The 15,714-nt window shown below is 46.1% G+C and overlaps 1 protein-coding gene across 1 annotated transcript in view; it reads left to right on the forward strand.

The window, feature by feature from the left end:
• Nucleotides 1-9,034: 9,034 nt before the first annotated feature.
• The window catches only part of SCARF2 (scavenger receptor class F member 2), a 629,499-nt gene continuing 622,819 nt past the window's right edge, over nt 9,035-15,714 (forward strand). Inside the window, exon 1 of the mRNA XM_078667105.1 lies at nt 9,035-9,632. Within this exon, the coding sequence (XP_078523231.1) occupies nt 9,463-9,632 (170 nt within the window). The 5' untranslated portion in view covers nt 9,035-9,462. The remainder of the gene's footprint in view (nt 9,633-15,714) is intronic.

Consider the following 15,714-nt stretch of genomic DNA (forward strand, 5'->3'; position numbering starts at 1 on the left):
GGCAGAGAATGGACACAAGGTATCCCCCAACAAGTTACAGTACTGCCTATCTGAAGTGCAGTATCTGGGTCACAGAATAGAGAAGGGAAAGAGAAAAGTGTCGCCTGACAGGATTGAGACGATAATGAGAATGACGGTGCCTTCGACCCAGAGAGAGGTCAGGATGTTCCTAGGCATGGTTGGCTACTGCCGACAGTGGATTGCTAACTTTTCTCTGAAGGCAAAACCATTGCAGAAGCTGATGCACAAAGACGTGAGTGATCCGGTACCATGGGACACAGATTGTATGATGGCCTTTCTCGAGCTGAGAGAGGCCTTGTGTCGCGCTCCGGCTCTGGGAATGCCCTATTACACCAAATCATTTGCATTGTTCTGCAGCGAGAGAGAGGGGTGTGCTTTGGCAGTCCTAGTGCAGGATCATGGAGGAGTCCGTAGACCAGTTGCTTACTTCTCGGCTACTTTAGATCCAGTAGCCGCAGCGTTGCCCGGATGTCTCAAATCCGTTGCTGCAACAGGTGTCAGCATTGAAAGATGTGAAAGTATTGTGATGGGATATCCACTGACAGTGCATGTACCCCATTCTGTGGAATTGTTGATGACCAGGACCAAGACGCAGCACTTGACCAACAATAGGCTCACACGCTACGAGCAGGTTATACTTGCTGCGGAGAATGTGACCCTCAGGAGGTGCTCTGTCTTGAATCCTGCTACTTTGTTGCCATTACCAAACGATATAGAAGATGATTGGGAAGACCATGATTGCCTTGATGTGACTGAACTATGCACCAAACCTAGACCGGATATTGTTGATGAGCCATTGACGGACCCCGATGAAATTTACTTTGTGGACGGCTCATGTGTAAGAGACAATACTGGTCAGTTGAGAGCAGCGTTTGCTGTCTGTACTATTTCTGGAATAATTGAAGCAGCCTGCCTGGAAGGAGTACACTCCGCACAGGTGGCTGAGATAATTGCGTTGACGCGTGCCTGTTTGGCAGCCAACGGGATTCGGATCACCATATTCACTGACAGCCAATATGGGTTTGGGGTGGTTCATGAGACTTCGGTCAATTGTGGTCTCAAAGGGGCTACATGACATCATCGGGCTCCCCAATCAGGAATGGTGAATTTATCAGGTTATTGCTGGAGGCCCTGCAAGGTCCTGCAGAGATAGCCGTGGTAAAATGCACAGCCCATACCAAAGGTACAGATTTTGTGACAATGGGGAATCGTTATGCTGATGAAGTTGCACGATATTGTGCGGAGCAGGGATACTCCTTTACTGAACAAACAATTGAGGGACCAAGGGAAAGAACCGAACTAAGCATGATGCTTGAGGTGGCAGACACTTGGGAAGAGTTGAGAGACATGCAGGGACAGGCGTCAGATTATGAAAAAAGGGTGTGGGAATCGGCTGGTTGTGTTAAAGGAGAGTTGGACATGTGGGTTTCGGCTGACAGAAGACCTGTGTTGCCGAATGAATTGGTGAGTGCAATGGCATGGCAGATACATGGTCCTGTGCATTTGGAAAGGGATGCGATGATGCGTGTGTTCAGACAAACGTGGTACAATCCGAAATTTAGACAGGCTGCGGAAGCAGTATGTCAGAGATGTGTAACCTGTCAACAGCTGAATGTTGGGAAAAGAACGCCAGTTACATTGAGTCACATTGAGAGGTCCAGAGGACCTTTTTACAGGATGCAACTGGATTTCATTGAGATGCCGAGGTGTAACCGCCTCAGATACGTCTTAGTGATTGTGTGTGTGTTCTCTAGATGGGTTGAGGCATATCCCATTCGTAGGTGCGATACACTCACAGTAGCGAAACTATTGTTGAGGGAATTGGTACCACGATTCGGGGTTCTGACCTCTTTGGAATTGGACAGAGGAAAGCACTTTAATAGCGAAGTTGTGAAGATGCTCTGCTCTGCCCTGAACATTGATCAGAGACTGCATTGTAGCTACCGCCCAGAGGCTTCTGGCATAGTGGAGCAAATAAACGGACCTCTCAAGGCCCGAATGGCAAAACTGTGCTCATCCACATCCCTGAAGTGGCCCGATGCATTGCCGTTGGTACTCATGAGTATGCGTAGTACCCCAGACAGGAGAACAGGGCTCTCACCTCATGAAGTGCTGATGGGGAGGGCTATGAGACTGCCGTCCATTCCTACAACTGCTTTGCTGAATATCACAGATGACCTGATTCTTGATTACTGCAGGGGACTTTCTGATGTCATCCGTTCTGTGTCTCTTCAGGTGCAGGCTGCTGAAATCCCGGCTTCTAGCGACCTTTGTCACGACCTGTGCCCCGGTGACTGGGTCCTGGTGCGGAAGCACGTCAGGAAGAGCTGCCTGGATGTGCGTTGGAGAGGACCTTTCCAGGTTATTCTGGTAACAACTACTGCTGGGAAGTGTGGCGGATTGCCAAACTAGATTCATGCTTCTCACACCCGCCGAGTCCCAGCACCCCTAGAAGGAACAGCTCCGCAAGAAGAGAGAAATTCTGACGAGGAAGAAGATCCACAAGAGGGGCCGAGTCAAGCTGTGGGGGTGCCAGTGGAAATTGGGGACTCCCCTGATCAAGCTGAAAGTGACCACGACAACAGTGACACTGAGTCTGCCTCAGAAAGGGGAAGTGGCGACGAAGGTGATCTGAGCGCAGAAAAGGCTGACAGTGGGGACGAACAGGGTGTGCAAACGAGAACCAGAAGAGCAAGAAGTGCAGAGGCTCATTGGCCCGAAAGAAGGAGGCGAATGAATGTGAGATTGGCTTCCGAAAGAGATCTTGCTCCTGTGTCCGAAGAATCAGATCCGGAGGAGGGAGAACAAGAAGCAGAGCAAAGGGGTCCGAGAAGGTCAAGGAGGGTGAGAGTACCTTGCCGAAGATACGCCACTCCTGATTGGACCTACTCTTTTACAAATGCCAGGTGTACTGAGGTCCGGGAGGGTGAGGTCAGTGGCGGTGACCAGTACGATCCCAAATGTTAAGCTGGAAGTGATACTGTTGGTACCTGGACTTGAAATCGAAGGTGTACTGACACTCACTATTCCTAATCCCCCTCTCCTGAGCAAGATACGTGATTTACTCCTGGATAGACTGATTTTTCCTACATTTGGTCCGGACGTACCATCTTATGACGCAGTTGTGCTCCGCATGGAACTTTTGGACTATGTGTTGCAGGCAATCGGTGCAAGTATCATCATTCATTATTAAAGATTTGTAGAGACTTCGAAAAGACTTTGTATATAGCTGTTGAACTTAACCTAGAGCCGAGTGGAAGAAGAACCAATTTAGGGACTTTCCACAGAGGACGGAGAAGGGCTAGGGTTGTCTGCTGTTGAAGCAAAAGAAGAACCAAAACGGGGATTTCTGCTTCCCGAGGTGGTTCGAGAGACTCAAATAACCAAGAAAGAAACTTTGGGTACTTTCCGAGAACGAACTACTTTGTGCTGAGACCATGGCGCCTGGAAACCCGAATCGTAGAGCCAAGTGCATAATAGGCACTCTTTTAGGAGGAGTGATACTCCTTATAGCTATAATAGTTTTAGTTTCCTATTTTGCACCACACGAACAGATAGTGAAGGCTGAGGGGACACCGACACCTACCACCCCTAGCCAGAAAGAAGACAGAGCAAGAAGAGAGAAAGCTTTGCTGGCTGCAGAAAGTCGTAGGCTACATACAGACCTGTCAAAGGGAAATTTTGGTCAGAATGCGTATGCAAAGCTGTTGTATGAATACATCGATGCGATTGATGCGAAGGACTGTTATGTGTGTATGCAACTGCCAGCTTCAGTAGATGAGGGTATTAGATATCATCACCTTCCATTGACATATGGAATATCCTGTAGTTTGCTGATTAGTATACTTTATGGGCGAAATCATTTTGAATATTTCTTATTGAATTATGATGCAGTGTTGCCAGAAGTCCCGAATTACAAGCATTTGAACAAGTGGGACTATTATAAGTCAGAGGACAGACTTGGATATTTTTTCATTCCCACACAAGAGCTAGACACCCTGTATGCACACCGACACAACTTGACATGCTTATTGTCTGAGACGGAGAAGAAGTTCATTGAACAAGTGGAAGATAGGTACACGAAGCAAAAACAGTTGCGAGATTCAGGGCAAGGCAAAGTAGATTGGATGGAAGAAGAGAAGCAGCATAAGTCAAGAGGGAGTTATGGTCCAATAGCTCTAGATGAAGTGCAGAAAGGGAACTTGTGCCTTCACCGACCACAGACGTATTATGAAAATGTGCATGTGGGTCATACTACGTGTGAACACACCTTCACATTGGAATATTACACCAAAGATTTCGTGAAGAGTGTGGTACAGGTGATTCCTACTGTGTATTTTGTTTGCGGAAAGAATGCGAATGTGAGATTGCCAGAGAAATGGTATGGAACATGCTATCTAGCAATTATTTTTCCCAAGATTTACCATACAGAGGATTTTGCGCTCTTAGAGGGGAAAGCGAGGGGAAAGTGCTGGAGCAATTGTGGGAGATGTGTTTGGAGCAGCGATACCTATGTTGGGTGTCATTCTGAATGACATAAAGATACGGCGGTTGGCAACTGTAGTGGATGAATTGTCAATGAATACAGCCAAGTCCTTAGTGTTAGTTGAGGGTGAGATGTTTTCGATTAGGACAATGGTTTTACAGAATCGTCTTGCTCTCGACGACATCCTAGCAAAAGAGGGAGGAGTCTGTAAACGTTTGAAGGTCCAGGAATGTTGCACTTATATCCCAGACAATTCTAAGGATCTGGAGAAATATATAAGCAATATTACTGCAATCCATTATGAAATTGAGGATTTGACACAAGAGAATGCGTGGGAGACTGTTGGCAAGGGATTTGGGAAAGTTGGAAGCTGGTTTGCCAATTTAGGGAAGAGTTTCCTTGGGTTTGTACTGAAACCTCTCATCATAGCAGTGGCATGTGTGATTGGATTGGGGGGTTTGGTGAGATTGTACAAGTGGTACAAGTCCACTAGATTGGCGAGATCAATGAGAGCGCAAGAGATGCGAATGGAGAGGCTGCAGGACAGTCAATACCGCAGCTTGAGAGCGTTGGAAATGCTCAAGCGAGGGAAAATGGCCATGAGCACTGTTTAGGGCGGTTCTTACCCCGAGGATGGTGTAAGGGTGGTGATGACACGGGTCATCAAAGGGGGGAGCTGAGAGAGCGCCATTTACAGTGAAATTTGTAGGGGTGCATCATATGTACAAGTAGTCAGCACCCGTATATATAGAGGACTTTAATCATGTTTAGATGCAATGTGGGATGGAGAACTAGAGTAACTGGTATTAGAAATCTGAAGAGCCACGGTTATGAATTACATCCACACTTGCTGTATAACCTAGAGATGTCGTTAAAATGAAATCTTTCACTAATGAGAAGTGCGTTTAAACGAGCACTATTGTGCATTTAGATCTGCTTATTGAAATTAACTGTGCCTTTTATATTTGATAATTAGCTTAAAGTAGAAAATGGAATTGCTGTTAAGGTTGGAGGCCTAGTGAAACAAGGGATTGCTAATGTAAAATGTTGGGCCTTTAAATCAAGCCGAGGCCTAGTTAATAGAAGTTGATGTAGGCCTGTTCGAGAGTTTGCCTAGCATTTAGCTGTGGAAATATATTGTAAAAGATGCCTTTAGAAACTTTGCAACATTTATGGAATGTGAGCCGAATTGTGTGTATTCCTTTGCAGGTGCACCATCAAGTAGACTGTAGAGTAGAAGGGCCCATTGTGTATGAGAGTTAGAAATGCTAGACTCAGACATGGAGGAGTAGACCAGGAATTTGAAGATACAACTTGAAGCGACGGAGAGTCTGAGACCCAAGGACGTTTTAACGGACAAGGATGGAAGAACGCCATAGTGGAAAACTTCTTGAAATCAACACCTTCGAGAGGGGCGTACCTGAAGGCGTGTCATTCACATTTTGGGGTTTCGTATTAGGGACAGCACCCCGAGGGTGGAGGCAGAGCAGATGGGCTGAGGAGCTAGAGAGAGCGGTTGGATGGCAAAGAGCTTAGCTAGGATCGAGAATTACACCTGATTCAAGAGAACGTGAGTGAACTTCTTTGGAAGTCACCACGGCTGACACCTTTTGCTAGGATGGGCTGTTGTTGAGTAGGGATGTCACTTAGTATAGAGTAGGGACAGACTAATTTGAACTTATGTCTATTATCCCAATGAGCACTAGAACCCAGGTTATAGCAATTTTGTTTAGTCTGATGATTCTGGAACTGATTCTCGTATGATTCATCAGTCGCTTGAGACTTTTCCGTAGAATTATGTTTGTATTAGTACCAGTGTATCTTTTGAACCTCTTGCTGAGGTGCTTGTATCTTCAGTTCTTTTTGGTTATGTAATAAACCTTCAAATTTAGTCCTTAGTCAGTGGTTCTTGGGGGGTGCAAATTGGGAGTCTTGGAATTAAATTGAAAATTGTGAACAGGTTGCCTTAATCACTCTGTGACAGGTAAAAAGGTCCAGTCGACCTGTGACGGGACTCTGGAGAACGGTAAGCAGGCTCTAGAGTTAAAATCCCGCCTTTCCACATGCACGTCACTGCATCTGTGAGATGCCCTCGAGCTCTGCAGTTCACCAGAGACATTCTGCTCTTGGAGCTATGTGCTGGGCACTTTAAGCACAAAACTCTTGTAATATCTAGTGATGGGTATTGTAACCTTATGCATTCAACACTTGCCAATCTTGTCAGTAAGTCAACATGTGCGAGTCCATCTACCCAAACATGGTGCATGAGAGGGGGCGTTGACAGAGTGGGCGTTGACAGAGTGCAGTGTGCTTGGAATACAGATTAGTGAGTCCAGGCCGCTACTTCAGTGTGTCATGTATTCTGCTTAGTATATCGGGGGTACTGCTCAGTGTGCCTTGGGGGGTCACTAATTTAGCCAGTATGGATCTCAGAATGCCACGAAGTCTCTAAGGGGCCACTAATTATGTCAGTGTGGATGCCACTATGGATCTCAGTATGCCACAACGTCTCATGGGGGACACTAATTGTGCCAGTATGGCTCTCAGTATGCCACAGGACTGCTCAGTGTGCATGATATGCCAGAGATGCAACTCAGCACGCCGGGATGCATTGGTTTGATGAGGTGTTCTCACTGTGACAGTCATGTGGCTTTGGATTTCAGTAAGTGTGAATATAAGTTTTGCTTAGTGAGCCTGCGGGCTGCTCAGTGTGCACGGTTCTCCCTCTGACATCATGGTGCTGTTTTTTAACCTTGATGGTCCACCTCAGGTTCCAGATGTGAAGGTTGGAGGCTGCCACCGCTGCTGTCTTCTGGTAGTGGCAGGGTTGGTCCCATATGTGTATGGAAAGAGAGCAGCCATGCCCTTTTTCCCAGTTCTGCTCTGCTCCAAGTATAATAATTGTCGCTTCTTCTGGTGGCATGGTGGCAGCTGGGAGCGGCTAGACATGCCCTACATCACACACCGACTTCCCGCCTTTTGCGTCAGTATGTCAGTAGGAAGTCTAGAATGAGGAGGTAGATTAATGGGAGACTGGAGCATCCGAAAGTGGCACTACTGCCAAGACCATCAGTTAAATAACCTCAGCATGCCTGTTCTTCAAAGCATGTATGGCTCTTCATAGGACATGGTGCAAAAATGTACTTTTCCTGTGAGGATGATTGAAAGCTAGAGAAGTGTGTTTCTGAAAACTGAGCCACCGGAGTCATAAGGGCAGAAATGTTGGTCGTCCTAGAAAGAAGAGAGGTTTTCCATCCCTAACTGAAACTTGTTGTTTCCTAGACTCTGACGTCTGATGCTAATAAGGCATGGCTAGCACAGCATTCCATCCTGTAGAACATTCTGGAAAGCCAGGCGATCCAAAACCAACTGCAATTTAAAGTTTTTGAAACTCCTAACCACGTTTCACAAAATAGAGCTTTTTCTCTGAACAGGAAATATACTAGTAACATTCGGCAAATGGTTGTGAGACTTCCTCTCCCGAGCGAGCTTCCTCTTGTGTGGATCACAGCTCCTTTCTCCTCTCTAGCTAAATTCGGCTGCGTTTTCCCCACCAGATGTGGGAAAGACGGCCCCGGTTCCTCCTAAAAGAATGCATGCCCCCCTTCCCTCGTCGTGAATGAGGCCAGGCTCTTCCTCTCTTGTGGGAATGAGTCAGTCGTCTTCCCTCCTCGTGAAAGAGTATGCCCTATATTCCTCGGCGCCAATGAGGGGTCCTTCTTTCCCCCGTGTGAATGACCATGACCTCGTTCCTTCTGCTTCCGTGATGATGATGCCTTCTTTCTCTTCGTTTGAAGGAGCATGCTCTCTTTACACTCGCGACAATTAGGGTACCATCCATCTACGTGTGTAGGCGCAGCCTTCCTTCCCTGCGCGACAGTTAGGGAGCCGAGCCTTCCCTCTATGTAAATGAAAAACTCTTTTTATCTCCGTGCCAATGAGGGAACTTTCATACACTCCATGTGAATTAATGCCTGTTTTCCGTTCGCCTCAAGTGTGCCTTATGTCCCTTCCTATGGATGATTTCCTTCACGTCATGTGCAATGATGGCTGCACTCTCCAATCTCTCGTACACGGCTGCACTTTATCCTGTCTTTCTCTCGTATGCGTGCTAAAGCGCCACTGTTTCGTGAATCACGTAGGGCATGTGTATAGGCGCTACACATATAGCCAAGGCTCTTTCAATGCGCTATATGTCCATGTTGGAAGACATCTCTTCTTTTTCATTTCTATGGTCTCTCCCTCATCATGGAAGAAGCGTGTTCTCTTTTTCGTTTAATATGTGGATGCATGCTCTCTCCTTCCTTCACTCTGTGACTGAAGCTGGTCTCTCTATTGCCTGTGCTCCCTTTGCCTGCGTGTACATCAAGCTGCTTTCTCTTCTTGCGCCTGCTATCCGAGGCTCTCTTTTTTCACACACACAGCACCGTTTCTCCCCTTTCTGTGAAGTAAACTCTTCTCTCCTCCCGGAATTTTCGAAGCGCGTGCTCTGTGGCAGTGCAAAGTGTGTGAATAAGGCACTTCTCTCTTTCCCTCCACCGAAGGCTGTAGCTCCTAGCTCGGTCCCCTCAGCTCTGTCTGGCTCGTTCCCTCCCTGAGATCTGACATCCCCTCCCTCTCCCCTCATAGCACGCAGTCAGCCCAAGTCTTTGCCGGAATTCCTTCTGGAGGGAGAGCAGACACCGCTGGATGGGAACTGTGCGTGCGTGTTTTTTTCCTGTTTCTTTTGCTGCCTGTCACAAGGAACCGTTATTTTCTCCGCTGGTCGGGGCTGGATGTGAACCGTGGGATTTTCTCCCGTTTTTGTGCTTCGGCTTAGCCTGGTTTTGTTGCGGTGGCTTTTTTTCTCGGAGTGATTGACCGGGAGGCAGAAGAATACGCCGGATGTTGGCGGGGGCCCGTGAGCTCGGGGGTCTCTGGAAGAAGTTTCGGGCTCAGGTCTGATCTGCCTGGAGATGGGTTTGGAGGCCGACCCGGCGCCCGGGAACCGGCGGAGCTGTACCCTTCGGGCCCCCCAGGGCTCCCGACGGACGAGTTTCATCTGGGCCCTCCTGGTCCTCACCGTATGTTGTGCAAAGGCGCAGGAGCTGAGCCCGCGCGGGAGGAACGTGTGCAAATCAGCAGGGTAGGTCAATATACACGTCCTGCGCGTGCAGGGGGCATGTTACTTTTATGTATTGAACTTGCAAACGGCGTTCTGTGTACTGGGCATTCAGGATGCCTCTATACTTACTTAAATGGGCTTGCACGTATAGGGAGAATAGTTCGTATTCTGTGCTTCCCGAATTGAATGCGATAGGTGTCAAACGGGAGCTATCTATGCTGAGTGTGCACCACTAGTGCCCCTGATCTTGAAACACCATATGCAGGGGCTCAGTGTCCTGAATATGTGGCAGGGTCGGTATACTGAGTGTGCACGTGGGCGGTATTCTGAGTGCACCAGGGGTCTACAAAAAGCGTGTACCAAGAGTTGCGCGCTGACTTGTCGGGGTCTGCATACCGAATGTCCAGTGTGCCGCGTACTCAGCGTGTACTGGAAAATGTGCCCTTAATTTGAGACGGAGACCCTTGTGCAGAGTCTGCGCCTTTTTTTATGTGTAGGAAGGAAGTCATCTTTGCGTTTGTACAGCTATGTATGCGTACAAATAGTGAGGTTGAACGGTCATTTTCACAATACTTATTTATGTGCATGATATGTTTACTCAAAAGGGAAGCGACCCCTCTAATGAATGCGACTCGCACACAGTATATGCACGGGTGTCCGTATATAGAGTGTGCACAGAGCCTGCGTGTCGAGTGGGCAAGCGGATCAGTGTGTTCAATAATATAAGGGTTCTGTGTATATTGTGTGTTTGGGAGTTTATCGATGTAGACTACACAGGCGAATCTGTCTACTGAAGATACATGGGAGACCGTACACACGGTCCCATATACTAAATTAAATATGTGTCTGTATACTGGCCTTTATTGAATGTACATAGGGGTATTGTACTAGGGACAGTGTACTAGGGGGTCTACTGGGCGTGGCCAGCGTGAGGGGAAGTCAGTGTTTTAAGTGTGCGCGGGGCTCTGTTTTCTAAGTGTTTTCAGATGTCTACTGAGTGTGTTCACGTCGGTATTCTAATATATTGATTGTATTGTGACTCAGTTTGTATATTGATTAACACGACGTTCAATATACTTACCGGATGGATAATCTACACTACCCTTAGTGCTTGAAGGGGGCGTGTGCAGAGGGCTGTGGATGCTTTTCAGCTTGTGCTCGGTGCCTGAGGGCGTGGATGGATGTCTATAAAATATAGCGAGTGTACGTACATTTAGAGGGCGACGTCTGCGCATTTACACAAAGATGGCACTTGACTCATTGTGACGTGTGTGCACGTGTGCGTGTGTTCTCCGTGCGTGCACAGGATTACCGTTCAAGAGCCAGACGAGGGAGCCTGACTTTGGCATTCCGTTGGATCTCAGGCCCACTTTAATGACTTTTAGAGCAGAATGTGTCTGTTCTAAGAGAGCCTCCAAACCCAACAATTTCAATATATTATTGCAAGTTATGCAAAGTGACATAAATCGCAACATTGTGTTTTGAAAAGAAAAACAACATGAACCGTAAACGTTTATTCGGAGCTTCCTCCCAGAATGGTGATACAAACTGCCTACATGCACACTTTAATTCAACAAAAAACACTTTTTTACTTTGAGGCAAACACTATAAGCAGTTTTGTTTGCCAGCATGAGGCAGGCATCCCCAGGAAAGTCAGCAACCACGGGCTTGTTGGATCAAGAGACAGCTAGCTTCCATCCCTTGATCCACGTAAAAACGCACCACTACCAATTCAAAACACGTGGGTGATTTAAAAAAAAAAACTGTTTTATTGACATTATTTGGAAATGTTTTCACGAAAAGGAATGTTGTATTATCTCGATTCACAGCCCACTATATGAAATGTGTTTCCTGTGTCATAATCTAGTCTTGTAACTAAAAAATGTCCTTTGTCAGACCAGTGTCATGCAATTAACCTTGCAGTCGTCCAGTTGAAGAGTTATATAAAACAGACAATGGCGTTTTTATGCTGCACAGTCCCCCTCAGCGTCCTCAGAAAAGGGGCGACAAGAGGCAGTAACACTAGTTCTCCACAGTGCAGAGTCATGCAGTACAGCAGAATAACTGACTGTGTCAGAGGTCATTATCTTGAAGTAATTGGCCTTGTCACTTATGATGCGCCTTTGGCTTAAACCCGGCAATAGGTGGCGGGCAATTATCTCATGATAAAGCTATCTCGAATGTATATTAATGGTATAGAAATACAGTCGTGCGTTTGGTTCTTCATGGTTTTTATTGCATTTAGAAAATGGTGCATTTGCGATAAAATGTAAAAAGACATCAATAAGACAAGTCAAGACCCCATTAACAGTAAACACTGAAAATACAACTATCTCCGTTTCATGCATGGTGACATGAAGGTAATTTGAGAAGCCCTCTAAGGGCCTTAGAGTGGGAGGCAGGGGGGTCAGAGTTGAGGAGAGAACGAGTTTAGACAAAAGGTGATTTGTTCATGCTGTGGAGCTCAGTCTCACAAGGTTTGGGGTCAGTCATAAGTCTCACTCCTTTGTCATTTATATGATCCGTCCAAAAATAAATGCGAAAAGAAAGAGAGTCCCCAAGGGGGTCTTGGGAAAGGGTGTGCGTTCTGGGAGCTGGAAACGACTTAAGCACACACAGGGACATGACCTGTGTATTCACCGTGTGGAGAAGGGAAAACGAACTCCAGAGAGACCCCATAACAGCTTGCAAGCCTCAGAGGTAACTGGGGGGGAAGAAGGGAATGCAATCCATTGGAGATCAAACGGGAGAGCTGAAAATAGACATTTTCTAGTGACAATTCTTCAAATTCAGTTTGGATAAAGTGCTGGGATGGCGGACCATGCACCCAATTCACGTCAGATGTTGCTCTTTGATAGAATCCATGAGGCACACATGGGACTTTTCCTGTTGATCTCCTTACTTTTCTATATCTTAGTAGACCTCATGTCTTCGCTTTGTTTCTCAGATTGGTTCTGGGTGAAATGTTCTTTTCAGTCTGGCCAAGGTAAAGCAAAATCTTGTGACAGATCTGAATTTTGGGGGTCCGATTTGCTTACCCTTTCCTCATGGTGCTAATGGTGAAGAAATCCGCAATCCAGGGCAAGCTTATCGACATTCACAAGAGCTGGAGGAAGTCAATCTCAGAGCTATTCTTCTTGGCAACCAAAAACCAAGGAGAATAGTCTTAACACCAGGGACTATTCGGATTGGTTGAAAGGCTGACAAATCCCAGTCAAGGCAATACTATATGCAGATAAGAGGCCATTTCCTGGTAGAGTTAAGTATCAACCAAAACCAAACAGGACAGCCACCCCACTCTTGGGCTTCCGTAGGTCCCCAGAATGTGTTAACCATGGTCGGAGGGTGATGGTGAAGGTAGAACTGTGGCAGAGTTTTGTTGGGTCAAGAAGTGTAAAGATATATGTACACTTGCGTGCACTGACGTAATACGGCTAACACAGGCAGGCAAGCATAAAATAAAACTGAACACTATCTGGATCACATAGTGAGGAAAGATGAGGCAGTATTAAGTGCTGTAAATCCATGTGCACAGCTCAATAGGCCCAGTATGTCTGGTAAAGTGTCGAGAGCTGCGTGAGTGACACCACTTTTCTACTACCACAAATCCAGCTTCTCCTACAAACTACACTGCAACTTCAATTTAAAGTGCATATGTGGAGCCAGTTTTTTGGTTGACTGCAGGCCCACTGTCCCCAATAATTAGCCAGTTTGCAAACTTTTTCTGCCTCTCCTCACATCCATCCAAAGAGGATACCAGACTCATCTTCAACCTCCCACATAGAACTCACATCACACCACAACTCAGGATGCTCCACTGACTCCTGATATACAAATACACTCAATTCAAACTCACACGGACAATCAAGTCAGCCGCGGTCGGTAGTGGTGAGTACCTGCCGGGCGGTGACTTGGGGAGGGGGAGGGGCAGGGTGGGGGGTAGTAAACTATGGTTTACAGGTAAATAAACATGTAAATAAATACAACAAATTTCGTTGCGTGCACTGCATCCCCAAATGTGATGCAGTGCGCACAATGAAATTCGTTTTATTTATTTATATGTTTACTTACCTGTAAACCTCCATAATCCATAGTTTACTACAACCCCCACCCTGCCCCTCCCCCTCCCCACGTCACCGCCCGACAGGTACTCACCACTACCGACTGCGGCTGACTCAAGGTACTACACAACTCAGGCCTCTCCTTCACCAACCACCCAGTCACTTTCATTCTTCAGGACTCCTACTCACACACATCCCACTTTTGCACAGAACCAGGTAGCAGGTCGAGAATTCTCTTACATTGCTCCTAAAGCATGGAACGGCTCCCACTCCACATCAGAGCTTCCTCCTCTCTTCATGGCTTCCATAAGAAGGTGAGTCCTTCATTTTATAGTTAACCAACCTACCATAGGCAGGGCTAGGCACACTCACCTGCTCAGCTCCAGTATACCCTCATAGGTGAAAGTGCACTTTACAAATAGACATAGCATAACACCATGCTGCTGGGTGTGGAGTAGCACAGTCCTGATCATGATACAACGTTCCGCTCTTTTCACTTATGCTGGCCTGGGCCAAGAACATGAAGCTACTGTGACGGGTTGATGCTAGCCCCTTGCGCAGCCAACTTTGCACCAGCCTGTCCTTAGTAAGTACAATCTTTATGTGCCAGGTAGTCACTGACTAAAACTGACAGTAAACATGTTTTGTACAACTCAGAGTCATGTGATTTAGTAGAATAATTCAGGGCTGAATAAGGCTTTATCATGGGGTAGCTTTCTTTGACCCTTCTTAGGTGTTATAGGTGTTATCTCATGATGATGCCTTTATTGTCAGAGAAAAATATAGTAAGTGCATTTATTTGCTTCATGTTGGAACTTCAGTATATATATATATATATATATATATATATATATAACGACAGGCAGTGAAAGCTGCAAATCTCAAGTGACAGGCAGAATGAAAATGGTGCCTAGGCTATGCTGGAGTGGCTTCTGTGGATTACGGCCTGTCGTTTAGACATAATAGACATAATAAAGCTTTCCTGCTCCAAGAAAAACTGGACTTTTATGAAAGTAAGAATACTCAGACTGCCAATTCAGCGAGAGGAACTGGTGTTTGTGGTCAGAAACCCAGCAATGCTCACATATTGGCCCCTCCTTCGGAAGAGCTATGTGTCAGACTAGCACACTTCTTTTGAGATAAAATTATATTAATTATGATTGCATCAGAGCTTACCCTGATTCCATGATCATGTAGACCTGGTCAACAAGGTCTTATCCATGATTCATTTGAAAGTGAATGCGTCCTAGGGCTGGTGATCAGACTGCAACCACTAGCTATTCCTACGTTTTTTTTAAACACTCTTTTTATTGGTACATAATTAATGAGCAGTACATATAAGGAACAGTTATATTGTGTTGCCAATTTTCATTTGTTTTACACTTGTAAGGTATTCTCTATGCAATGTTATTCACTACTGCGATGATGGGTGATTATGACCATTACAATTTACAGTAAACTCCCTATAAGCCTCTATAAGTCTGCCAGGCCCCCCATAGCGTCTTCCATTTCCTGGGGCACCCCCTGCTCTTGTATACCATGCGTTGTGTCTGCCAGCACCAATCCAAATCATTTCTCCATTCTTCTACTGTCGGAATGCTATTCCTAAGTTGTGACTCGTGTTCTGAGTACAGAGAATGTTCCAAGATGGCCCGTCATACAATAATATAAGTTATTTTACTTTCACATAATAAAGACTAGATTGCATTTCCTCCACATTCAGAATTTCTAATTCGGATGTGGACCAGAACAATCGTCCACTTATCTCTGCTAATGAAGCTTTATTTCTAGGGTGATTCACTCCTGCCCATCAAAACAGGTGCCTCAGGCGATATTTACCTGGTGTCTGTTTTACAGGCTCTTACTCCAGTGAATAGCTCCACTTTGACCTCTATGCAAAGGGCTTCCTTCTTTTTATGGGTAGTTCCGCTTTGCTGGAAGCAAGGTGCTACATTGATGAAAACATAGAGTCTAATTAAATGTAAGCCTAGGTGAATTATTTTTACACAGGTGTAATATTGCAAAATTCATGAATTTCATGG

This window comes from Lissotriton helveticus, chromosome 11 (assembly GCF_964261635.1).
Source record: "Lissotriton helveticus chromosome 11, aLisHel1.1, whole genome shotgun sequence".
Lineage (NCBI taxonomy): Eukaryota > Metazoa > Chordata > Amphibia > Caudata > Salamandridae > Lissotriton > Lissotriton helveticus.